General features: G+C 40.3%; 2 protein-coding genes across 9 annotated transcripts in view; both read right to left on the reverse strand.

Moving 5' to 3' along the window:
• Positions 1-62: 62 nt before the first annotated feature.
• On the reverse strand, positions 63-18013 carry APOOL (apolipoprotein O like). 5 transcript variants are annotated; one of them, XM_037407827.1, is made up of 9 exons: positions 17939-18007; positions 11087-11191; positions 10358-10477; positions 8752-8806; positions 7739-7837; positions 6083-6174; positions 4374-4460; positions 2542-2698; positions 63-1105 (listed from the first exon to the last, which is right to left on the reverse strand). In XM_037407827.1, exons 1-9 carry the CDS (start codon positions 17948-17950, stop codon positions 1008-1010), a joined length of 825 nt encoding a protein of 274 aa, XP_037263724.1. In that variant the 5' UTR covers positions 17951-18007; the 3' UTR covers positions 63-1007. The 5 variants fall into 5 exon arrangements, with proteins under 5 accessions (XP_037263724.1, XP_037263723.1, XP_037263725.1 ...); XM_037407826.1 differs by lacking the exon at positions 8752-8806 and adding an exon at positions 14037-14127 and having other exon boundaries at positions 17939-17986; XM_037407828.1 differs by lacking the exon at positions 17939-18007 and adding an exon at positions 17373-17474.
• Positions 18014-18569: 556 nt separating this feature from the next.
• LOC119157487 (connector enhancer of kinase suppressor of ras 2-like) overlaps positions 18570-27861 on the reverse strand; it is a 214629-nt gene continuing 205337 nt past the window's right edge. For 3 of the 4 annotated variants that reach the window (XM_037408478.1, XM_037408479.1, XM_037408477.1), the window contains exon 24: positions 18570-27841. In XM_037408478.1, the coding sequence (XP_037264375.1) occupies positions 27626-27841 (216 nt within the window). In that variant the 3' untranslated portion in view covers positions 18570-27625. The remainder of the gene's footprint in view (positions 27842-27861) is intronic. The other variant, XR_005107546.1, reaches the window with a different exon arrangement.

Genomic DNA, 27861 nt, shown 5'->3' on the forward strand with positions numbered 1-27861 from the left:
ACCCTTAGAAGAGTGCTTTGAAGAGAAATGGAGGATGAACAGAAGTAGAGTGATATACACAATGATAAAAGCAGTGTTTGAAAATTTTATCTTAGAAAACTTAATTTCTAATTTCATTCTTGTGGAAAAAGAATTTCACAGAAATTCTACCAAGATCAATGGGTGCTGCATATAAACTTCTGGGAAGAAAACAGTTGGCTACCTGCTACTTCTGCATTTTTAATATTTGTCAGCACTTTAAAACTCAAAACTACAGGTTTCTAACTTCCTAAGCATTGTTAATGCATTCTATACAAATTCAAACAGTATCGGTTTCATGGATTAAGCAATTTGCATACAGTTCTTCAAGTATTAGAGGTATGTGAAAACTCAATGCATAGTCTATAAAGGATGTTTTAGATAGTGATGTTTAAATACACAAGCAGCACACAGAACAAGAAGCTGTTTCCATTCACCTTTGTGAAAGAGGCAAATGACAACAAATGACTTTGCCATGAAAAAAAAGTGACTTGTTTATACAAGCATTAAAGGTAATGTTATTCATATAACACCAAGGGTACTCAGACCAGCAAGAAGTTGCGTTTCATTCCAGAGCTGAAAGAAAAACAACAAAGCCTCTGCAAACCCCATCCATCACATTTTTCTTTCAGATCAATGAACATCTGAGCCGAAGCATAGAGATATGTTTACATTTTCAAATATCCTTTGTGAAGTGACATTTATTAACAAACTTGGCACAGAGAAACCTCATTGTGAGGAGACACTGACAAATCTCCTTTTCTCAGCGTCTAACTGATGACACCAACAAGTGAATTCTCACTACTTATAAGCAGTGAGAAACCAAATATTCACTAAACAGAATCATGTAAGGCAATAATACAAGTGGGATATAAGAAAATACCTGATTAAATTGTACCTCACAAAGCATGTATTGTAAGGATTATTCCTTCCCTTCTTCCCTCCCTCTTATCTGTAACACTTTGCAAAGATTTGTAAGCAGATTTGTCTTAGCTTCTAGTACTGTACATATCCACATCTTCGGGGCTGGACTGACCATGGTCCATAAGTTTTGGATCAGGCTTAAATTTTGGTGTCTTCACTGGTCCTGTTAGAAATAATAAGTAATTCAATTAAAAAAAATAAATTTGAGCTTTAAGGGGGGAAAAAAGCCTATTTTGAGAATTACTGTATTACCAAATGCTTAGAAAAGATCAAAATATGTGTGTTCTAGTTAAAACTGTGTAAGTGATACAGGACAATGAAGGCATGTTGTAACTATGAGCATACAGCAGTGGATGGAGAGCAGGTCTTACTCCTGCTCTCTAATACTGCTTCCTGAACACAGCTTTGCCCTACACACAGAAAGGAACGGAAAGCTTGGGACAGAAAAAAAGCCTCGGCTTTCTCCCCCTACGGCTCTCAGGAGCACAGTTGTCTGCCAAAACCAACTGAATCAGTATCTTCCTTGTGGCAGCTGCCAGACGGTAAGAATTCGGAATTAAGACAAACACTCATACCTAGATTCACTTCATGATTTCCAAACCCAATGAACTAAGTTTACTAAAACGTTGAGCCCTCACAGCCATCCTGAATGACAATGCACAAAGACCAATGTATTCAATGGTACTGTAATTCCAGAGGATCTAAGAAAGTATAAGGGCAGGTTTTCTATGTCTGTGCCTCCTACTACTAGTCTGCTTCTTTTCCAGCCACACCAAGTTGCTTTAACAAAGGATGCTATGTTCCCCTGAAAGCTTTGCCCCATTTGGACTAGTGAAAATAAACATCTCTGACAACACAGATTACTTTAGGGCATGGACATTTTTGGCTGTGTTAGGGTCATGAACTAACTCCACCCATGCAAGCGAAGACAGAAGTTATCTATATACATAAAACCACTGAAGACAGTCTGGCCTGAAGCGAACGCAAAACCAGATCAAAGCATTCCACAAACTAAAGCAGAAAAAATACATGTGCAAAGCAAAGAAATATGTGAGTGTATATTATAGTGAAAATAAAGGGGAAAAAATTTAAAACCCCATTAAGTTCTGCTTGCTTTCCTGAAAAAGTTACACATTCCTCTTTTACCAACATCTGAAAATATAGAACCCGTTCAAATCAATGAACAGTAAATCAAATTAGCTGTTTTCACAAAAATTCAGCAGTAATCCCTTAAATTACACTTATGGTATTCTGACAGCAGAAAGATAATTTAGGTATTAAATAGAAGTAGTTGATGATATCGTCACATTACTAACCATATGGGATACGGTCCACACTACATGGAATGAAAGAAAACATTACTGAGAGAGAACAACAAATATGTAAGAATTCTGATACTGGGACAGGGTCCACAGTGAGAAAATTAGCACCTCCCTGAGGCAGGGAAGAACCTATTAAATGATAATGTGTACAGCATATTCTCTGGAATAATATGCTATGACAGTCTGCTCCCTTTTAAAGCAAGGGTAACTACAACATCAAGTCAAGTAATTGGATTTGCAAGTTGCCTTGAGATTACACTTGAAATATTTAATTCACCTGCTGAAGGCACTGGATCTTTAGTACTCCACGACTCTACTGGAGACGATTCTGTTCTGTTAAATGATCTTGACTTAATAGCAGACTCAGGTTTTGTAGGAGAAATGTCAGTCTTTTTCTTATCTTCTTGCATAACTGATTTTGACTCTTGCTGCAGCTGTGAACCAAACATTAATAAAAAAGCACATGAGTATATGCTTAATACATTATTGCAAAATAAAGCCTTCAAGCCTGAAAGCTTATATTTTATGAAATTATTTTCAGATACGACATCATACAGAAATACCAACTCATGTTAAGACTCAGCTGCACACAAGGGACACAGCTGGAAAAAATAAAATGCATGGAAGCACACTCCAGTTGAGATACGACTTCAAATTCACATACAAGGAAATCTACTTTGTCATGAGTATATGCCATAAGTCTGATACTGTGCTTTTTACCTGAGACCCTCAAGGGATCCACAAGGAAGCCACTGTTAATTTACAGGTAAGGAACCTATAGTCTTAAACAAGACTGAAAGAGCATTTAGTTTTTACAGAACACTTACTACCCTTAGTTAACAGAAGACGGAAATATATATCATGTTAACACTCTAGTAATGAAAAATAATACATCGTTTCGGACAGGTTTCACTCAAGGTAAAATATAAAGTTAATAGAAAATGTCTTTACTGCATCAATTCCTTGTTTTGCTATCAGTTTAATGACATTTAACTGAATCTCATTTACAAAACTCAGAATTCCGTTTGTGCTCTTCAGTGGAAACAAAAGGTGAGGATCGTATAACAATAAAACCCATAAATTTAAAGCAAACTACTTCTAATTCAGAAATTTTCATTTTCTTTAAAAAGAGAAAAAAAATCACTGTGCAAAGCTGACATTTTATGCAGGGACATATCGCTTTTGTCAAAGGTTTACAAATTTCCACTGGAGAAAAACTCAGGCTGCAGAAAAAACATGTTTAATTCTGGGACGAACTAACCCAAATTCCCTGTGTAAGTTGCAGGAGGTTAATATTCCCCTCTACTTAGTAAACCAGCTGAGGCCTTGCCAGCACTATGTCTTATGTTGACCACTTTGCTTAAAAAAACCACACACCACAAATCACACACCCCCCCCCCCCCCAAAAAAAAAAAACAGAGAAAGGAGAAACTAGAGAAAGCTCAGAGAAGAACCAGAATTAGGCAAGAGCCAGAAAGCCTGCTGTGTAAGAAAAGTTTATACTACTACAGAGAAGATAACGTCAAAAACCATGATAAATTTTCCATCTGTAATAGGTCAATATAAAGACCTATATATTTACTGACCATTTATTCACTATGACTGCAATGAGGACAGGACAAGGAAAACAAACAAAAAAAAAAATCACACACACACACTTTCTATCACAGGGTAACTAAGAGCCTAGCTGGAAGGGTTGCGGAATTTCCTTCACTGATATGTTTAAGAATAAGGTAGTCATACCTACCATAAGTCTGTGTGCCTTTATCTTTAATTCAGTGGCCTGCTTAGGACCAAAGCTTGAATCAGAATGGAGTATTTTTGTCAAGATCAAAAATGAGCTTTAACAGAAGCTCATTCCTCTCATGCATCTTTCATGTACTGTGGGACTACACAGGAAGCTCAGTCTCACTAGCTATTGGTCTGAAAGTGGTATCAAACATTACATCAATTAAACACTGAAATGAGAAAAATATCAAAGGGGTTTTGGTGCCTCACGTAACACAATTAGTAATCTTAAACAGTATCGCAGAATAGTACTTGACCTTCTAATTTATTTTTTTCTCCCTCTGAATTCATAAGTTACAGTCAGAGCTTCAGAAAGCCTACCTTGGTGACATCTTCCTTCTCTGCCCATATTGATCGCACAGCTTCGTAGGTTTGATGGCTTGCAGAAAATAACTTTTTCCCTGTTACCTATTTTTTTCAGAAAAAAAATAACTGATCAGCAGCTTTAAAAACACTAAGATACACAGACCATTCAAATGAAATGCATCTTATTTGCATGTGAACATGCTTGATCCAATGCAAAGACATTGTAATAATCTACTTTTTGAGATCTAGTGCGTATTTCTCTCACACCAAGCAAATCCTAAATAATATTTCAACTGGTATTAGAAATCCACAGTTAGTACTCACATGCTACATCTACCTACTCAAAACCAAATCAAAACCCAATCAGCAAAGCGTGTTTTGGCAATGTTAGGACAATAGACTGGAGCACCAGTTTTGAAGGATCCAAACTTGTCTCACACTATGTTGGAAATGATCAAAGAGAATACACTAATACAAAAGGAAAAAAGCCTTAAAAGAGAAGCCCGCGCATAGCCAAACCCTTCAGTCTATTTCCAAACAGTAATTTTGTAATACTGCAGTAACTATGGAGTACCTGTACAAATGCTCTGTAGAAAGAGTACTCCCCAGCTGCAACTACAAAAAACTGTGCAAATGGTGACACGTAACGCAAGTACACTGGAAGCAAAGATTTAGCTTCCTGAGACAGGGCATAAAGTACAGCGTAGCTCTCCTGTTCACTTCATCATTCAACCCTGACATTTAAGTCTTACGACAATAAGCCAAGAAATCCCACTGTCTCTTGAGAAACTAACCCTCACTGATTTGCCTATAAGAATAAAACAGCATACCAGTTTAGCAACTAAGATTGCCCAAAGATTTTAACCACAGTATAGGTCTTTGTGATACCTTTCTAAGTACTCTGGAACTATAAAAATACCAAACAAAACCACAAATTAATGAAGTAACAACTGATTCATCATGATGGAAAGACAGAGATTCAGTAGTAGTTTCTTCAGTCAGGTTTCAGGCTAATGTCCCACAAATTTTTCTGTCAAAACTTAAATCTGATCATTGAACTAAAAGATGGATAAGAACCAAACGCAACTAACTAAACTGAATTTTCCTATCTCAGCAATTTAACACAGAAGTACAGTTTTGAGATTACAAATACTAAATTTGACACAGAACTACAAAGAATTCTTATGAAGCAGTACGTGCTTTCCAATAGAGCAGGAAGAGATATACAGACTTTATCCTGCTTTTCAATTCTTTTGTGTAGAAAAGTACTGTGTGCAAGCAATTCTTACACACAAAATATTAAGTATAGTTCTGCTTTTCTACATAAAACAGGTAGGACATTCTAATCAGGTCAACAACTGCAAGATGACAGTAACTGGAAAACAAGGAATTCTAACAAGAGATGCAATTGTCCAGTATCTCAAATTGCTTATCTTATCAAGTTCAGGAATGCTTTACTTTTTATTTACTTTTATTTCAGCAAGATAAAATAATCTTCATTTATTTGAAAAATGAGGATTAGAAATTGAGAGGCTGCATTTTTAAATTCAGTTATTGTATTAATTTTTTATAGTTATGAAACTAACTCCTATGATGTATTATATGTTTTAATGAAGATGCATGTGAATTCTGACTCCTAGTCCCATGATACTTAGTTGAAGTGAAATGGGAATGTTATGACTAAATTCACTGTTAATTCAATGTTAAAATACAAGTAAACTTACCTTGGCAAATACCACTGACTGAGCCGGGTAACAAACAGAAATTCCTAAAGTAGTAAGTCCCAACGGATAAGCAATTTTCTTAAATCTAGAATCTGTATAAAGCCAAGTATTTCAAATAATTAGACACTAATGAAATGTAAAGCTAAGTAGTTGTACCAATTAAATGGAACTGTTTAACCTCTAACCATTGTTTACATCAAACATCCCTGTAACAACTGGATGAGAGAACACGGTGTGATTATAGTTTAGTACGGTCACATTTGCAGGAGATACCGATACTCTAACACTGGTTTCTTGAATGACAAATAATCCCAAACTCACTTTTCCAATATTGTGAAAAATGAGAACGAACGTCTTCTGTCATTTAGGAGCTGCTGTGGTCCAGTTTTGGGCCCTCACTTCAAGAGGAACACAGAGGTGCTGCAGCGTGTCCAGGGACGGGCACGGAGCTGGGGAAGGGGCTGCGGCACCGGCTGGGGGGGCTGGGGGGGCTCAGCCTGGAGAAACGGGGCTCGGGGGGGCCCCATCGCTCTGCGGCTGCCTGAGGGGGCTGGAGCCGGGGGGGTCGGTCTCTTCCCCCAGGGAACCAGCGACAGGACAAGAGGGAACGGCCCCAGGCTGTGCCAGGGGAGGGTCAGGGGGGATCTCAGGAGAAATCTGGAAAGGGTGGCTAGGCTGCCCAGGGACCAGGTGGTGTCACCGTCCCTGCAGACATTTAAAAAACATGTAGATGTGGTGCTTAGGGCCATGGTTCAGGGCCAGGCAGAGCTGGGTTAATGGCTGAACTTGCCGAACTCAAAGGCCTTTTCCAGCCTAAAGGATTCCTATTCCCTAGCTCCACGCATACTTTCCTGAGGACACAGACTGCAGCCAGGAGCCTGGAAACTGGGGCCTCTGTTCAAACGTGGGAACAGCTGGGCCGGGTTCAGGTTCCTGTTTGTTGAGAAGAAGCCCTGATGACAGGTAAGTTCAAGTCTGTCTTTGTTTTAATCCATCCACCAAAAAGTAACAGGATACGAGAAGAATGCTTTTACTAATCTGCTAATATTTTGATCAACGTATCTGCTTTGTGAAACATTCAGATAAAGACAGACTAATGTATTACAGATCAACAATTTCTGAACAGTATTTTCTGGCAGGTTAGGTATTATTCCTCTAATATTTACCTTGAAAGGGAAGGCGGCTGTATCTATTAAACCACCCTTTTAGCTACAAAGCTGCCGAAACCATGCCTTCCAATGTGTATTCTCTTGTACCTGTTAGCCAGATGCCAACATTCTTCAGTACCTTCCCTCCAAACCCTTTGTTTTCACTACATTCAGTAACCTTGCCTGTTAATTTCCTTCCGATTTCCCCCCATACAGACATTGTTTCCAAAAACCAATAATGAACAAACTCAAAACAAGTGCCCTACTTGGAATTTCTGTTGATTCCACCATTAAAAATCACTACATAATCCTGCTCTGTCTATTATGTCTTAGCCAGCTTCTAAAAGTAGTATTTAATATTGTCCCTTCAATGAATCAGGAAGGACCTTTTTTAAATACTAGTTACACAGGGTTTGGCCTATGGTTCAGAAAAGTCTTTTGAACCATTAGAATTACTACATGCTACATATTCCACACACCAATAATGAAAATAAGCAAAACCCCCTACCTTTTCTTGCCAGGACTATGCCAGCTAAGCCCGATATTGTAATTACACCAACTTTGGGAAGAAATTCTGGTGGTGGATTCTTCAGGTAAACATAAGCATCTTAGAAAAAAAAAACAAACCACACCAAAAAAAGGCATAGCAATTCAATATTAATCCTTTTATTTTATTTCCCACTTAAGAAATAAAGATGGAAGTAAAATTATGAATATCCAAAACTGAAAACAGCCCAAGACTGGATTTTTTGTTAATGAATGAAGGTGCCTTATTTTCCAGTCTACGTTAGACAGAACCAGAATCAGTCATTAAAACACAGCAGCAAAGTTAACAATTTTTCTCCTTAGATACTTTTATGTGTTTTGTAAAATGTTAATCTTTAGTAAACAAAAGCATATTTTTAAATTTCGATTTTACTATGGGTTAATATACATTAAATGAGACAACATGTATGTTGTAATCTCCCAATAAGCTATTTTCAAGGAAAATAACTTACCTATAGTTTCTGATACTGAACTTGAATGCTTATAGCTTGTGCTAGAATTAAGAAGCTGTTACATAATTGAGACACTTATAATGGACTTTCCATCCCTGCACGTTCCAAGACCTGACTGGACAGAGACACACATCAGCAACCTACCTTGGCCCTGCTTTAAGCAGGTACCTAGACTAGACGATCTACAGAGGTGCCTCTACAGAGAGATCTATGGACCTATAGAGATTCCAACTTCAATGATTCTGTGATACTAGGATTTTAAGAACAAAGCTAAAATCAGAGGAATAAGTACTATTTAGTTGGTCATTTCTCTCATTTGAGCACAGAAATGACACTCCATACTGAATTAACAGCAGTCCCAGGTTTCCCCACACACACTTGTGGGAAGTACCCCAGTGCACTCCCCTTCCAGCTGGTCCCCCTCCTCCCCCCCATGTAACTAGAATTTGCTGTTTCAGCCACCTTTCTAAGTCACTAGAAGAAACAACAGAAAATGCTCAATTCAGAGATACGATCTGCCTACCTTTTCCAAATTGAATTGAATCCATTATGCCATTTTTAACAAAGACAAAAGCATCCTACCAAAAAAAAAAGAAAACCAAACCAAATGTAAAATCTTTGCAAAAGTTTTCAGTACAAAACTACTCAGTTGGTACATATGGCTCAGCACAATGAGACAAAGAAATATTATGTAACTTTTAAAAAAAACAAACCAGATCAGTGAACTTCTACAGGGGCCATGCTGAGATCTATCTCCTTTTTGACTACCATATTTATATTTTTAACTCTTCCATCCATACTTAATTTTTAAAAAAATATCTTTAATATAGTAAGATCACTTTCAAAATTGACATCTCAATCAAAACTCTCGGGGAGTAAACACCTGGACGCCAACTGTGTAATGTAAGAAAATTCAATTATAAAATACAATCTCCTCTTCCATTGAGAGACTTACTCAGTAAAATTGACTTTGCCTTTTAGTTTGTAAAAATGGTGCTCACTTTCACTGAAGATAAGCAATACTGATTTGGTCTAAGATGTGTGCTCAACTAGTTTGCATTACTCCCTTCAAATTTTGGTTGATTTAATTACAGGCTTTTCTTTCTCCAGAAAAAAAAAACTTCCACTAGCCTATTATTAGTATCATTTTCCTCAGATTGCTAAATACATTGAGTAAACACACATTCTTTAAGAGATTAATGAAAAAGAATGTAATCTTGAATCATTTCACCAAAATAATTTGTTTGCAGTAACACAGAATTTGTACCACCAGAGGTCACTGCTAGTCAATCTCGGAAACATTTGATTCAGGGCATGGAAAAGCGTGATACAAATTGATAACTAAATTATTTCAGTTATCAGTCACAGACAAAGTCTTCCCAGACCAGTGGAATCAAAATGTAGAGAAAATACAGGAAGACATGTTAATTTCTTCGCCTTTTTCAAATAATAGGGTCTACTTTGTTCACAACAGAAAAATACAAGCACAATATGTCATACTAACCACAGCCATAGTGTAGAGCTGTTATTTACTAGCAGTTAAGAGCATGGGACAGGGGACAGATATCCCATTTCCTTCTATGCCTAGAACATTCATTAACAGAGTTGTGTGGTATTTTTGATAACTAATTAGTAATAGCCTGCTTTAACAGTTACATCGGACACACTCAGTTTTGTCTTTCCTAAAGTATCTAAATCAGGTCTTTTAACCCACCCTTTGGAAGCAGCTCTCTCTGTGGACTACACCTGGAATTTCAGATTCCTAAATGCTATCAAATTCTGCTTGCAAGAATTTACCTATGTAACTCTTGCTGTAGAAGTTAACCAAGAGATATTTCTGAATCTGACACTGAGGGCTGGCCCAGATCCAGTGTAGTACTGACGGAAGGGGACCTATTCAACTCACTGTCTTTTGATTTGCAAACCAGGAGAACACACATCTCCCACTATAAGCACAGCAGAGAAAAATGACAGAAGGGTTCATTTTTGCATCTTAAATCACAGGTGTAGGCTAGTACAAGAAACTGCAAAAAACCCTCCAGGATGAGTTTTCCATGCTTGCTTTCCAATGTTTTAGTCTAGTGCTGTCAGGCACTGTGTAGGAACCTTGGGATGCAGGTACTCCTTACCCTGCACCATCCAACATAGCGGCCGGTTGTCTGTCTTACTGAAGAAAATTGCTTCTGCAAGTGACCAGGCTGTTCTTCTATGTATTTCGATTTCACAGGTGGCGGACAGTAAATTGGAAGCTGGAAAGAGAAGCGTAACTGTACTGCAGGGAAATAATTTTGTATACTGATTACTAGTTACACCAAATACTGTTTATCAAGACAGCAAATCCTTAGTGTTCCCATTACAGCAGACAAAACCTCTATATTGAATTATGCTCTTCTATATTTACAAATTTTACACGAGTGTGACTACAGGTTAATTCTTCAGAAATTAAAATTGAAAGCACTGTATAGGTTCTAAGAAGTAGAATTACTGAGTATGACAAAATTACCTTTTATGCAGAAAAAGTGCAAGCAAAAATAGCTAGAAGATGCATGCACGTATTACTAGAAATTGTACAATAGAAAAAGACTGTTATTATCAGTATTATACCCTTTTTACCTTTTCTGGCTTCAGTCTGGAAATAACGTAATATTGAAAATGCAGTAAGATTTTAATAACTTACTAGTGAAACACTTCATGTTTTCTTTGTGCTACATTGGTTGGTTACTTAGGAGGTAATTTTAATCACGTACTACTTAGCTATGTATTTTACTTACTGGGTAATATAATTCAATGGAAAGAGATGGTATTCTGCAGGTTCTTCTAGTATTGTTTCAAAGACTGACAAACAGAAAGATTCTTACCTGATTTGGCTTCACCAGCTGACTTTTTGATTCCTTTTCTGTTGCTGCATATACGGTAATGCATGCAAATGGCAGACCAGAAGAAACAGCTGCCAGTTTTGCGACCTGGGACAGACAGATGAAAAAAGGGACTCTTAAGGCAGAAATAAAATTTCACCCCAGTAAAATCTGGATTTTCCTGTTGTGTTGTGCTTCATCAAGTCTGCGATTAAAGAGGTCGCTTTTAAAACCATTTTAAAACAGTATGCCTTTTAGGAACCTCTTCTGTCTTATACAAAGTTTTTTCTCAAATTACAATGGTAAAAAAAAAAAGCTAGAGATCACCGATAACAGTTACGTCTAAAATACAAGGAAGAATTTTGTGTTCAAAGCCATGTTGATGCTTCCGTTATCCCTTAAGGTATATTAAGTTCCAATCTATTCAACATACAGGTATTCCCAAGTCAATGAGTTACTTGTTTCAGCAAAAAAGTGCCTCAGTTTTATTTACAGGAATTCTCCATGACATCAGACAAAACGTCAGCTCCTTTCCATTCCAATTCGTAGAGTGGTTCAGCTATCACCTGTTTGCAGTAACTGCATGCTGACAATTAACGGAAATGAAAATCAGAGCATCACAGCCTGGTTTGGGCTGGGAGGGAGCTGACAGCCCCCCGAGCCCCAACCCCCGCCAGGGGCAGGGACACCTCCCACCAGCCCAGGTTGCCCCCAGCCCCGTCCAGCCTGGCCCTGAGCACCCCCAGGGATGGGGCACCCACAGCTGCTCTGGGCAGCCTCTGCCAGCGCCGCCCTCACGGGGAAGAATTTCTTCCCAGTATCTGCCCTAAGTCTGCCCTCGGTCAGCTTAGAGCCATTCCCCCTTGTCCTATTGTGACCAGCCATATGAAAGGTCTGTCCCCATCTTTCTTATAAGCCCCCTTTAAGGGGGGCAGTAATGGGAACTAAGAATCACCTGCTGAATCTTTCAAATCACATACATTACTATGTAAATTACAGATATACAGGTTTGGTCATGTCATGGTTTAACCCCAGCTGGCAACTAAGCACCACAGAGCTACTCAGTCACTCCCCCTCTGCCCTGTCAGAGGGATGGGAGGAGAACTGAGAAAAAGGTAAAACTCAAGGGTTGATATAAGAACAATTTAACACCTGAAATATAATAACAACAACAATAACAGTAATAGAGAAGGGGAGATGAATGAAGTCCAAAGGGAAGTTAAAAAAAGCAAGTGATGCACAATACAACTGCTCACCACCCCCGGACCGCCGCGCAGCCAGTCCCCCAGCAGTTATCTGCAGACCCTGGCCAACCCCAGTTTATACACCCAGCACAACATCCCATGGTATGGCACATCCCCCACCTTGCTGGGGTCAGCTGTCCTGGCTCTGCTCCCTCCCAGCGTCTTGTGCCCCTCCAGCCCTCTCGCTGGCAGGGCCTGAGAAGCTGAAACACTCTTGACTTAGTGCAAACATCACCCAGCAACAACTAAACCATCAGTGTGTTACCAGCACTATTCTCACCCCAACCCAAAACACAGCACTGCAGCTGCTACTGAGAAGAAAATTAACTCTGTCCCAGCCAAAACCAGGACACATCATGAAAGCTTGATGTCTACTTAAAACATTAATTTGGAAAAAAACATTGTATATTACACAAAGCTTAAACTCAAATGCAGCTTCAAATGAGTATTTTTTAAATTGCTGTCTTCAGATTCCGGTCAGAGCTGGCACTAAGCACACTGGCATACTACCTATTAAAAAACTTGCCACAACATGTTGAAGCATTTGCAACTTTGGTATGTTACGGCTTCTTCTGTATCAGTAAAGAATTTTCTGTCCTGTTCTTCATCTGAAGCATTTTTGAAACTTTAAAAATGTGGAAACAAGTATGAAAAATGTTCCCAGGGTCTGCATAGAGATGATGGTGGTGGTAGAGTGCCAGAAAAATAGAAAGCAAGGAAAAACCAACTTGATTTTGACAAATACCTTAAATCCCTAGTATAAAACTCCACTATATCCTCATTGTTATCTCATCTTCCAATTGGAAATACCCTGTCAAAGGAGAGGGGTTTACTCCATACCATTTATTTATAATAATAAAACCACAATGAACATGAAGCCAGGCAAAAGCACCACCCTGAATGAGCTCAGTTTCATGAGAAATCGATCACAAGCAGATCAAACTACTCAAGACAGCACGACACCATCGCTTCTAAAATAAACTGTGCGATCATCAGCAAAACTTTCAGACCATACAATCACAGTGCAACAGAAAGCCACAGGAGAACAAAGGAGGATGCTGCAATGAGGAGAGGACTGTTACGAACCAAGGGGAGAGCAGACAATACCAGAGCTGAAAGCTGTAGCATGAAGCTAAGAATTATTCTTCAGCTACGATTTTTTTTGGCATGGGAAGCTAAGGGGAGGCAGGGTTACTCTAACGGTCTTTATTAATATATAATATGCCCACTCTTAAAACACAGCCAGTGTGCCCCTTCCCTCTCCTTGAAGCATAAAACTTTCTTGTCAGCGTAATTATTGCACCACCCTAAAAGCCTGCTAGTGGCTACCTATTTCATGCTTTTCTTCAATATGTAAATGGTAGGAAAATGTGGAGGACCGAGCTCGTTTTGCTTCGAGAAACAGAACCCCACCACTTTTTCTTTTCAGGCCAGGATGACGTTATAACATTTCTGTAATGCAGCTACATCTGCTGGAAGCATCAAAACAAGCCCACAACCCCAGCACAGCCAGGCTGGCAAGTCTCAGCTGGCAAAGCCATCACTGTAAGCCAGCCATGTTGACCAGCATGTACTACTTGCTTAATTTACATAGTGACAGTCCAAAATACCTTTGCAGATGAAGTGATGCAGGCCAGGGGGGCACTGACAGAGAACTGCTAGGCATGGCCACTAGATGAAAGCTGGGGATACAGCCCTAAGGAACTCACTGTGGCAGGAGTCCCAGTCAGCAGAGGTGGGGACAGCACAGAAGCATGTATGAAAACACAGCCATGCCGAGATCGTGAACGCTGACCAGCACTGTGAAAAAGTTCAGTTAGTCACATGCTGACAAAAGGTTTAACATATAATGGTATTTAAGGTTAAACGTGGATGATCTAACATGCTTAGTACAACTTCGGTTATGACTGCTACACTGAGGAGTACTTGCCATTCCTCCTTTCAGTGCCCAACAGGGCCACCTCTGCTACCTCAGCTGTGCCCAGCACGGGAGGGCAGCTCTCCCAGCACTGAACCACCCCCAATACAGAAAAGAGGGACAGAGGGTGGCAAAAACCGACATATGAACCAATTAACACAGTAACTGTCTTTCTGATAAAGCCACTTAGACCAAAATGCCAGTCTGGGCCACAGAAGGTTGTCTACAAAGGGACAGCCACCTCCCACCCCTAAAGTCTGTATTTTTGAAGATTTATTAAAGAAAACTGTTTAAAACATAATTCAGATTGCTTATTTCAGTACAAGATGCTACGAAAACACACCAATTTTCAGTAGATATGAGAAGGAAAATAAAACTTAAAAGTGAGAAGTGAGAAAGCATGAAAAAGTTTTAATGTTCACTTAAAATTTGATTAATCTGTTTTAAAACCTCTCAATGGAGTTTATTGTGCTAAATGTAGAAGAGAAAGCTATAAGGGAATGATGAAAGTACCCAATTCCTGACTGTCAGTAATTGCTTTATTTCGGATGCCTGAAGACAAATGCATAAATGTTTAAAACCCTAAGTGAACAGCTGTACTATCTAACATTTACGGTGGCACAATTATTCCAAGGTTTCACTCTTTTCCATTGAAATCACAAAGAACCGAGGTGGAAGAAAAGGAACATCACCTCGACTGCACTAAAGAGGCTTTACTGCATTTAGCTGTTTTATCCTCTTCCTTTACCTAATGACTAAGTATGTTAAAAAGCCCTCAATTAGCTAAGTTGTTTCTAGTATTGACTTATAAAAACGATTTCAATAAAAATTACTTCAAAGCATACTATGTATTAAAGAAGGAAAATCATACATTGTTTAGTTAAAAAATCAAAAGTTATTTTACCTATGAAATCTTCTGAAAAAAGTTATTGAGAATTAAGAAATAGCAGGATCACAATCATACCGAACACTACTAAAGAAGTATGGAGAAAAACATCTGCAACAAGCTCCAGGTGTCAAAAGTCCTGGAATTACATGGTCAACCAGAAGAATGACTCCAGAATGTCAGCTGATGATTGATGCAAACAAAAATCACTTTAATGATTCAGGAAATATTTTAAATTTTTTTTTTAATTGAAAGACTTTAATTCAACACCTGCTCTGCTTTTTACTACTAGCCCTGCGTTTATCTGAATGAACGTTCTGACCTAAACCCTATGAAGCTAACAAAAGAAAATCACCCAGATTTTCGACAGATCGAAATACCAGCAGTTACAAAAGCCACGAGCCCAGATGACATCTTCTGGAGATGAAGTCTGTACGAACATAGTTCTAAACATCTCCAGGATTACAGACACCAGAAATTATACTGGAAATTACTAGCCTTAACGCCCTGATGGGGGAAAGGTCAATGGCAACAGTTATAATACTTCCTGTAATGCCACCGCCATCACATTGCAGCACGTACCACCAGTAGGCTGTTTTTCTTCCCAGGCATAAAAAGCACACCAGTTATTTCAAAGCACTAAACAGTGCAGACTAACAGAGACGGTATTATTTTTTATGAGCAGACTAAACAGCAATTTGCTGAAGAAATTTATTATATGTTCTCCACAGAAAACTGTTACAGCTATGCCTTTTAATAGCACAACTACAGTAAAACCAATCAAAATATAATAATGAAACTGTCAAATGTACCTGGATAATTTTGGTTTTAAGTCTTTGATTTCAAACTATCTACTTCAAAGTGTCAGAATCTTATCAAAGATGAAAAATAGATTCTATAAAAAAAAGTTAAAGCCACGTCACTATAAAGAATTCACTCTCTTCCAACTTGAAAGATTCAGAATACAAACTAAAGCATAATAAAACCATTATTTAATCTATGTTGATCTCCAACACATTAAGTATTGTTTCCCATTAAAACTGCAAATTCTATATACTTGCTTCAAGAACTGGAGCACAAATAAGGAAACTTGCCATGAAGGTAGGAACAAGCCTCACAACAAAACCTGGTAATCAAAGGAGCAGACTATATGCAAAAATCTGATGCATGCGTGTATATATATGCCTTCTATATCACAAAGCCAGAGCCTACTAGCTGGATTAAAATAAGAGCAAATTTCAGCAGCTACTGCATGTTGTATTTTCAGCAGAAAGTTCTTACTCAAAGAGTAATAAGCACAGGTTTTCTCCTACCACTTACACGTCTTGAGGTCGAACAAAGAACTGCCTCCTAGGCTTTTCATTTATTTTTCACAGGCGCAATGACTGCCAAAAGCTTCTAGGCCTAATCCAGTATTTTGATTTGGATATACATTTACAAAGCTCGACTGACAACTACAAAAAACTGCACGAGTGGAACAGAGCACCCTTCCACTTCAACTCAACTTACTGACACTACAGATTTGTTCTTAACCTTTGTCTGCCAGATGGTAACCCACAGGGAGTAAAAACTTCAGAATATAACTCTATAATAACTTTTCAAAGTAAATAATAAAGAGCACACACACAAAGTTATGTCACTTGTCTGAAGATATGGAATCATTCAGATTAATGTACTAAACTGTACTACTTCGAGATGACTTCGCCATACAGCAAAGCCAAATACAGCTTCTCTTTTCTGGTACTTGTCTTGTAACAAACTGAGGTAAAAAGGCTTCATTTTTATTCTCTGGCCATCTGTCCTCATTCTCATCATCTTTTCCTTTGCAAATATATACACATTTTAAATGTTTTGCAACTCTAAGTATGAAGATTCGTGTAAGAGCAACCTACTCAGCACTATGACTATGGAAACTGGAAAATTTGTCTAAATATCTGAGATAAAAGCCTAGCTTTTTACAGACACCTTTTCCTCCTGTTTAAAGACACTGTATGGTCTCGAGAATTAGATATTGCAGATACTTGTGACCCTGTTAGTTTGTAAGGGCATGATTTTAACATCCTCGTTTTAGCGATGTGTAACGCCACTCCACAATGCTACCACCAAACCAGTACCTTGGTGTTCCATCTCGAGTAAGGGGCAGCAGTTTCAGAGGCTGTAAGGAGGCGGAGAACAACCAGAACAAAAGTAAGAAAAATACTTTTTTTTTATTCCCTGTGTACAATTTAACCATCGCCTTACCCTGCTCTCTCTACCTCCAGTTCTGTAAGGGAGAAGGCAACACCGAGACCTCTGACTTTCCCACCGCTCCTTCACCCGACCGCCCGGGGCCGGGCTGAGGGGACGTCCCCGCTGCGGGGGCGGCCTGCGCGGGGTGACGGTACCGCGGGGCTCCTCAGCCCGCCGGGCCCGCCCGCCGCCGCCGCCTGCCGGCCCAGCGCACCCCCGCTGCGCCCGGGCCCGGCGAGGCCTGGGCGGCGCAGCCCCGGGCCTGGGCCGTACGCACCGGCGCGGCCAGCCCTGCCTCTGACCCGCCGGCCCCGCAGCCCCGCCGGCACAAGGGGCAACTTCCCTCTCCGCAGCCGGCGGGGCGCCCGGCGGGCCGCGGGGGCTCGGCCCGGCTCTGACGGGAGGGGAGCGTGCGGGCAGGCCGCGCTGCTCCGGGAGCCGCCGCACGGCGGCGGAGCGGCAAGAGGCCCCGCGGGGCGTCCTCCGGCTCCCGCAGCGGCCGAGCGTGAGGGGTAGCCGGGCCCAGGGCAGCCGCCCCAGCCGCAGCACCGCCCTCCTTCCCACCAGGCGGCACTCACCTTGGCCGCCATCTTAGCGACAGCCCCGCGCGGCCGCCTACGGCGGGCGAGAAGGGCCGCGCGGGCGGGGCGGGGCTGCGGGCGGGGCGGGGCTGCGGGCGGGCTCCCCTCCCCCTCCGCCCCCCGGGACCCGCGGGCGGGGGCGCCGCCCCCTCAGCCGTAGAGCCGGGGCGCGCTGTCCCCCGCGGCTCCGCACGGCGCCGGAGCCATTAGCGGCCGCCCAGCGCCTGCCGCCTGAAGGCGCGGGCACGGCCATCTCCCTGATCCTCGCGTTATTATTATTACTTTTTCCCTTAGCTCCTAGAAGAAAACGCTCTCGCCTCAGCACCTCCTCCAGCACACCGGGTGACTGACTCCATGTCAGCCCAGAAAGAGCAAACGCCCCACGTCCTCATTTTAACACACGACCCCCCCCCGCCCCCTCAGCAGCGCCCGCCCTGCCCACGGACGAACGGCTTTGGGCGGGGGCGGGGCGGGGGGGGGCGGGGGGGGGGGCGCGCCCGCGCTCTCGGCCGCCCCGCGCGCTCCCGCCGTGCCCGCGCCCCGCACGCGCCGTTGCCGCCCCGGCGCCCCGGGCGTTACAGAGCGCACACGGCAGCACAACGTCTAAGTGCAGATAATTCGTTTATTGAGGTCCAAATATACAACTGAAGTTCACAACATTTTATCCCCCTCCCCCCCCCCCCAACCAAAAGCTTCTTTTGAATTTAGGAAGAATAAATGTTCTTTTTAATAATGTACAGACTCTATCTCTTAAATAAGTTAATATCTTTGAAAAAAGAGCAATATGTTCCTTTTTTAATGTTGCAGTGCAACTTACAACTTACACGTCTGTGCAATGTACCATGAGGTATATGCCCAGTGAGCAACACACAGTGAAGTTTTCCATTCGTAAATTTTCGTTGTAGACACACAAAAAGTTACCAAGTTAATCTGTGATAGAAAAAACGCAGCCGGTTACGGTAATTCACGCGGAACTCATCTGAAAAGAGGGAGAAAAGAAACCTAACGTTCATTGCCTATAGAAACTATTGGGTCATCTCTTGACTATATAGACAAGTATAAAATTAAAAAGACTGTTGTGAAACTGAAGAAATACTGTATCACCCAGGGGTTGAAACCCAGTTTTACCTGCATTCGCCTAGAGCAGTTAATTTTCTCTCTCTGTAGCGTCCATGAGCTGAGGGGCTTCACTACGGCGTCGGTCAAGCATCTGCTCCTAAAAGCGCTTAAGCAAGGTGGTGGCTATAGAAAAGTTGCAAACTCTCCTAACCTGCGGTCCGCTGGGACATTCCCCCGGCACAGGCAGGTGGGTCCCCGTCACCTCAGTTCATCTCACAGCTGGTTAGAAAAACAAGGCTGAACCATGGAAGATTACTGGTGTTTGAAGCTTCGACACTTCAAACTTTTCAAGATGGCTCTAAAATACGTATTTTTCATAACGACAGAAAACATGTATTTATTTTAGAAAGAATCATCCACAACATAACTTTGTGTTAAATAACAGTTCTGCCTCTAATACATATATACATACTGCTTGTAAACAAAAAATGCCCACAGGTCATGGAGTCTCCATGATTTTTATACAAGGCGCTATAGATTTTTTTGTTATTGAAAACAGTCCTAGTGAAAGTTTGGTTTATAACCTCCTATTGCTACAGAAACAGTAAGAATGTTGATATTTACAAAGAAACAAAGACCATGGAGACCCCATAGCATTATTTGCTAAAGATTTTAAGTCGGTGGGGTTTTCAAAATACACGTCAGCATGTTCAGATTTAATTAACAGTACAGGTTGAACACCAGCAGAACCATACTCTAGTGCTTTGGTATTTCAACCCCTGAATATACAAAGACATTACTACAGCCTACTTCACAGTTTAATGCAAGTAAAGTGCAAGCCATAGTACAAGGGTGTCCTACATTTTCATACATGTAAGCATTATCTAAAAAAGGCTCTCTAGACAAGTTTTATTAGCTACTTTAGTAAACTAGACAGAAGTCACCTATGGCCCAGCAATTAATGGTCTTACAAGGATATTTTCTTTGTAATACAGTATGTGTCAAAAGTAAAAAGTTTATTAATACTAGTGCATTTCTCTTATATCCTAACCTGTTTTCTTTCCAGATTTTTAAGCTGAAATCCTTGTTTCTCAGTAAAACAGAAGTCTTAACTGGTAACAGGGTCTTACTGGTATTTTGGCCAGTGAACTCCATTTCTTAAGACATACTTGTTTTGTGGTTGCTAGTGAAAAAAATGCAATAAAGTTAGTATGTATAATGTGGCATCCTTATTTAAGCTGCAGCATTCGGACAGATGCATTTACAGTTTGTAAAAATATCTGTATTGATACCCTCACCAACGCCTGAGAACGAACAATATTCTAGAAATGGGAGGACAGAAACTAGAGGGCCTAGCTGGTCAAACAACAGTTTGTCGACGTATTTTATCGTTTTTACAACACTGCTCTCTTTCAAATACTGCTCATACAATGGCATTAATGCATACAGCAAAGTCCCTAATTGTTACTTTTAACACATGTATGTGCTTGATAAAAACGGAGAGATACCTGTCTGGCCTGCATTAAGAATGAATATGGTTCTTTTCCTGAAGATAATGACAGGCAATATCTGTCTGCATTTTTAAAATATTTTTACTAAGAATAGGTCCTGGTAGTATAATCAGCTATATCAAAAAATGATGAAAGCTTAAACAATATTATTTGTAATCCTCCTTCTGAATGTGGAAGTGTGGTATAAACCATAAAACATAGAAACTAAGCTTTAAAAAAACACTTCTTCGACTGTTACCGGTATCAAGAATAGAATCTCCTGCCTACCCGTTAGTGAGTGGAACTGCTTAGAAGTACAGCGTTATGCTTACTTGTCATGGGAGTAAAGAAAATAGTTTTAAAAATCAACTAGAAAATATAACTTCCTAATTTTGTATTAAATAGCAACGTATTTTCCATTCATCAGCTGATATGGCTCAGAGCTGACCTTCAGGTGCATGCCCACTTAACGGCTGTTGAGACCCTCAGCCTCACAGTGTGAATTTGTCTGGGACAGGAGGAGGTGGGGAGCCGAGCCCCGTGGTGGCTTGCCTGAAACTGCTGCTCTGAACCTTAGCTTTAATAAGGGAAACATTCTAGAAGAAAAAGAACTTTTTATTACTCAATATAAATTAGTTAGCTAATATTGCTCCTTCAGTCTTTCTTGTTATTACCCGTTTTTGGTAGTGGTGGTGAGTAAACATAATTTGGCAACAGGGAAGATGGCGTGTTGTCTCTAGAGAGATTTTTAAGCTCAGTGGTCTAAGGTAAGGTATATGTTACCCAGAAAATCTACAAACCTACACTCCACACAAAAAGGCACCGCTGTTACCTGCGCCCTTCCATCTGTCCCAAAAACGCACAATTTCCCTATTGTGATCACTAAGAAGAAATTAGAAATATTTTATCAGACCAAGCTCCATTTATTTCTCTAACATTACACTGCAGATATGTGGTGTAACATAAACGATATTTCCAGGGCTGAGGCGCAGTAATATAAACAGACCTGTGCTCTCTTGCTTAAGGAATCTCTGCAGGACTTGCTTATGCTAATAGATTTAGTGTTTGAACTATAGATAAAATCATACATAGGTAGGCTTCCTTTGTATTACAGTTTGGGGGCAGCTGACAGGTATTGCAGACGGGGCTTAAGTTTTGTTGATCGGTTGTGCAGCACCTTGCCTTAGCCAAAGATTGCTTTAAACAACCCACCTTTGAAGCACTGTGGCCCCAGTTGCGTGAAGTTTGTCCAAACTGTTGGTGAAATACCCCAAAATAGCTCTGCCTGGCAAAGCTGTCCCACCTCAAAGGGCCAACAGCCAAGGTTTATCGGGTGTAAACAGCCCTCTGATATATCACCTTGGTCGGAAGTACCACTAGTTTTTTGCAGAAAAGAATGCTTTTAGTACTTTGGAAGACACCTAAGACTACAGGAGGAAAGAATATAGCAAATAAGGTATGTGATAGTCTTAGGTCTGATTTGTGTTACTTGAGACAAAGAGAAGAGATACAAGAATCTGTTCTTCTCAGATTTCTGTTGAGTTAAACAATTTTTACCAGATTCTTCATTTTCTTCCAGAAGTCCTATTAACATTCCAAGTGAAACCTTCTAAAGCTCAGCAGTAGAGTTCAACAACTTTTGATGAGGCTGAGCACTTCCCAATGCCTCTGTAAAGTAACCACTTTACAGCGAGTATTTTGGCCTGGAAGGCTATAACTGCTGAAGATAGTAAGAATGAAGTTAAGTGGCCACGTACATCTAGCAATTCTCTGTAACACTCATTTCTTCTTCCTTGGAAGAAGCAAGTGGTGCACCACATTTCTGGCTTAAGAGACAGGAGTCTAGATTTGAATATCAACTGACATATTCAGAATTCCCTGCTTGGAAAAAATGGAGAATCACATCCTCCAAAATCTTTTAGTAGTGATGGATCAGTCTTTCCTTATGGTGCTAAAGCAGTCCAAGAAGTGGTTATGATGTATTTGAGAAAGTACAACTGTATCAGAAGTTGATGGAACAGCACGGGGTGGGGTGGGGGGGTTGCCAACCAAGTGAAGCAACCTCCTTCGTCAGGGAGGGCGGACACCCTGTGCAATCCAACGCAGGCCGATCACTGTCCGGACAAATGCAATCCTGTCACAGGCTGTGGGCCCAGTATTTCTGTGTTATTTGTATTAAAGAGCCACGGACGTACAGACTGGCGAGAACTTCCTCCTCCTTTGATTCTTGTTCACATCAACAACAGAAAGCTCAGGAAAGTTTTCACTTAAATTAATGAAACGGTCTCAATTTTCCCAGGAAGTGCTGCTGAGATAGCTACTGAGATAGCTTTCAAAGATCCACGTTTTCACTGAATACAGAATAGTATTAAAAAAGGAGGGAAATCAGTAGCTTAGGGGGAGCATTAAGTCAGTTATAGTAAAAAATAGCCAGCAACAATAAGGCTAAGCTTGTGGAGTCACAGAGAAAGTCTGCTGGCTGAGGGCCATTGTACCTGCAGGAATCCTGAATGAAGACCCTAACTTTAAAAAGATACAGATGAATAAAACACATCCAAACAATGTTTTCATGTTGTTGTGTATGTTAAAAAACAAGTTTTATCTAAACATACAGGCAGGAAATCTAGTAAGTTAATTAATGTATGACACTGGTGCTATTTATTTCCTTTGATGAACTCAGCAGCAAAGGATTTTTTTTTTTCTTATTTAAAAATATGGGATCAAAACTACCATAATCATTTCGGCTGCACTGTACAGTCTGTTTGTGTACCTTTTGGTCAAGGAGAATTTCACATATTCCAATACGTAAGCAGGATTTGGTGCATGGATTTTTAAATACCGTATCTGTATTGCACTTTGCATTCCAGTTATTTCAAAAATCATGAAATTCCAAGTAATTGTGCTATGGTGACTTTGCACATTACTTTCTATAGTATAGCTAGGTTAGTGCCTAGATCCAGAAAGAAGAAACTACTGGTGGGGAGGAAAGGACTGCAGCATGGAGTTGAGTGCACATGCAAAAAGTATGGCAAAATTCTTGTGAAATTACTTTCAAATGCCAGCTGACATTGTGAAAGAAGAAAATCTTTGTACTGCTTAATTTAGCAATTTGGCTTGCTCTAAGGTATAAACAATACTAGACAAATATTTCAAACTTTTCTCCCAGTTAATCTTAACCCCAGTATAGGAAATTTCTCCAGTGTATCTCAGTTCACCTTATGAATCTCTTGGTTAATTTGTCTTGACTATTCAGTGCAAATCATATTTGATGAGAACTGCTTTCCAAGAGCAGAATACAGACTCATGGCTCCAAAAACTTCAGAAAAGATGAAGTTATGACACTGAAAAATTTTAAAGATAAGCTGAGAAATGTATGATCTCTTAACTTTTTATCTCATCTACTCGTATTTGAGAAATATATTTTCTTTAACTTCCAGAAATAAAAATTCAGATTGCCTGTTTTCTTTACTGTTTGTGTTATTTTTGAGAAATATATCTTCCTAATAATGTTTGTCATTTTCAGCTGTATCTGTAAGTAGCATTTTAGAAGAGAAATAGCTTGTTTCATTGTTTTCTAGGGACTATATACATGGAATATGCTCAGTGGACAATTGTAATTTCTGTCTTGAGTTACAGTACAGTGGCATTTGAAACCTGCTTTGAAAGCTATTTTAAAATCATGCTTAAATTTCTTTACGAATATGGAAAATTCAATCCATGTAACTAATTCTGTGACCATCTATCACTGCTTGCAGATACAGTATGAATTGTTTTCTAAATGGATTCTGTAGCTGACCCCATTGCTTGCTTCACTGCATAATATTTCCTCCCACCTTATATGAAGGCTAGTATAAAAAAATTTGAAATGTTAACTTTTGGAGATCTTATATGAACAGCTAGACAAATTCTCTTGATTTATGTTTCTGCTATTCAGCTGTCAAGTAACTACCATGTTCACATAGCAAATACATTTCAATTTTGTTCTGTGTTTTGCATGAATACTGCAACTCCAATGTTGGTGAAACTTATGGTGGAAAGCTGCCATGCCGTATTTACTGTGTCTATTTTATTACCTCAGGTGCTTAGACAGAGGGGGAAGTACATGTTTAATATTCAAGCAAAATATATACAGTGTGATCCTGCTCCTCTGAAGTCTTTTGCTTCTTACTGCTACGTCTTTTGCTTTTTACTGGACTTTTTTTTCATTTACTTCAACAGAAATACAGTTAAGCTCTGATGTGTGCATTTAAGGAGCCATTGTCTTCAGGGATGCTTAAGCACAGAGTTGATGTCTTGGCTGAAGCAGGCCAAACATGCCTTCATATTGTATGCTCCATCCAAATGTTACGTGGGTGTTTCAATGACGCTGAGACTCAGTTGCCTATGTGCTGCAAGGAGCTTCCAACAGCTATCAGTACTACTCTGCTAATACTGTGGTTCAAATAAATGCCAGTGCCAATGAGAGTAAAAAACAAATCTGAATTGTGTTTCTTCAGCTGTTCTATTGGGTTTACATGGCAAGGTTTTGGTAGCAAGGGGCTGCAGGGGTGGCCTTTCCGAGAAAAGACCAGAGGCTGCTCCCATGTTGGACACAGCCCATTCCAGCTGGCTCCAAAACAGACCCACTGCTGGCCAAAGCTGAGCCCATCAGGCAGGCTGGTGGCATCTCTGGTGTAACTTGTTTAGGAAAGGGTAAAAATGCTGCACAGCAGCTGTGAGAGAGAGTGAGAAAAATGTAAGAAAAACAACCTTGTATACGTCAGTGTCAGTGAAGAAGGAGGGGGAGGAGGTGCTCCAGGCACCAGAGCAGAGATTCCCCCGCAGCCTGTGGAAAAGACCAGGGTGAAGCAGGTTGTCCTCCTGCAGCCCATGAAGGACTGTGCCTGAGCAGGTATCCATCCTGCAGCCCGTGGAGGACCCCATGCCTCAGCAGGTGGTGATTCCTGAAGGAAACTGAAGCCCATGGAGAGCCCACAGAGGAGCAGGCTGCTGGCAGAACTTGCAGCCTGTGTAGAGGAGACCACACACAAGGTTTTCTAGCAGAAACTGCAGCCCATGGGGGACCCATGCTGAAGCAACCTGAAGAACTGTACCCCATGGAAAAGACCTACACTGGAGCAGTTCTTGAAGAACTGCAGCCCATGGGAGAGATCCCACGCTGGAGCAGGGGAAGAAGTGCGAGGAAGGAGCAGCAGAGAAAAAATGCTATGATCTGACTGCAACACCCATTCCCCATCTTGCTGTGCCACTGAGGGAGAAAGGAGGTAGAAAAAGCTGGGAATGAAGGAATGAAATCAAGCCTGGGAAGAAGGGGGGGGCATGGGGAAAGGGTAGTTTTAGTTTTGTCTTTGTTTCTCACAAAATGCAACGGTATTTTTAATTGGCAATAATTTAAATTAATTTTCCCCAAGTTAAATCTGTTTGACCCGTGACAGTCATTGGTATGTGATCTCCCTGCCTTCATCTCAGCCCATGAGCTTTTCCGTGATACTTCTGCCCACGCCTCAACCTCGCTGTCCTGTTGAGGAAGGGGAGTGAGTGCATCTCAGTGGGCATCTGGTGGCTGGCCAAGGTCAGCCCATCACAGCTGCTTTGTGGAGACTGAACTAAACAGGACACCTTCACCCAATCCTGGCTTTGTGAATAAATAAATCTCTTCCTGGATACTAGGTACTTATTGAGATAACAGTTTTTCCTACATGATATTGAATCATATGAACTTTACAGTTCTTGATGTACGAGACGTGAGTGGGTTCATCCTGTGAAAAAATTGTCAGTGAATATCTGTGTTTAAGTGAAATGACATCAACTATTCACATCCTCTTTGTCCTGCTTTTTAGAAATATTCTAGCAAGCATAGTCAAAGAAAGTTGTGAATGGATGTTTGAAATTTATGTTCAGTAGCATTCAGAGCAATCTTCCCCCCGCCCCAGGAATACAAGTATTTTCTCCAAAATCTCATTCTTAGAAATCATTCTCATTCAGGCAAGGAAGTGAAATACACTATGTGACTTGTATGTCTTCCCAAACCAATCAATACAGATTGGTTTTCGAATGATGTATTGAATAACTTCACCCACTTGCTAGTGTACTACTAAAGTTAAAAATTATTGCCAGACATTACATAATTTTGAATAATTTACTCGCTCTACATGTCAGCCTATTACAGAATTGAATCGGTTAGTTCAGGATTTTTTTAAAACTTATTTCTCATCCTTGAAGCATGATTTTTTTGAATTTTGTGACTCACAGTCATGTGTCACTTAAATTCACAGTGAAGAAACTATGAAAACCTGCAGTATGTACCATATTCAGCGCAGATGTTTTTCTTTCACCATGAAATACTTCAAATTATATTAAAATCAGTTTAAGTTGCAGCATTAGTGAACAACCAGCATTGTTCTACTCATATCTTAACCTCTGTGCCATACCTGCTTGCTTATATTCATTCATTTGAAAGGCAGGCACAGTATGTTACAAACACAGTATCTAAATGGCATGTACAGTATGCCCATAGGGCCAGATTGGGATCTATTTGCTAGATGTACAGTGTACATTTTAAGGCACACTATAGGGATTGAGTTTACATTTTGATAACTGTCCTGTTATTTGCAAAGATGGTCACTACCTGGAAATGTTGCAAAAATAAATGTTCATTTCTAAGAGCGGCCAATGTATTTATGTTTTCACTTTATATTTTTCTCAAGAAAAAAAAGTGTGAAAATGTGAACTTTAGGGCATTTTAAAAGTAAATGTCAACTACCACGTTACATTTTATATACGTAGATATGTCTTTACATATATCTAAATATATAAAATGATTGTAGGAGCTCATACTATAAGCTTAGTTTTAGTACAGTACTTTAAATATACTGGTATTTATTTTCAGTTACACTTCTGCACTGCTTCTTTCTAATGCAGAGCTTGATACGGACATTGGTTGATAATAGCAAACAAAAAAAATTCATAAAGAATATTATTGTCTTACCATGCAATGTAGTTAGGCATCCTGTGGCACTATTCTCTTATCCAACTTATTTACAGTACTGCTGAGTACATTATCAATAAATATTACAGTGTTTGTCTTATTTGATTTTTCATGGCACCCAGCAATTTATTCAGGATATGAGTCCTGTCACACATGAGTTTCAATGAATGAGTGTGTATGTGTCAGCGTTGGTGCTGAGGTTGCAAGTTCAGAGGCTCCATTTTGAGATTTCACAGCAGCACTGTACTCACAAATGTCCAGGAAAAACTCATAGTTTTTTAGTTTCCAATCTTTAAACTTCTTTGATGTTAAGTTGGGATCATCCAGAAGGCTGTTGATAACTGTGAGGTCCCCTTCCTTCGCCTACCAAATTTCAGAAAGAC

The sequence above is a fragment of the Falco rusticolus genome, chromosome 14 (genome assembly GCF_015220075.1).
Source record: "Falco rusticolus isolate bFalRus1 chromosome 14, bFalRus1.pri, whole genome shotgun sequence".
In the NCBI taxonomy this organism is placed as follows: Eukaryota; Metazoa; Chordata; class Aves; order Falconiformes; family Falconidae; genus Falco; species Falco rusticolus.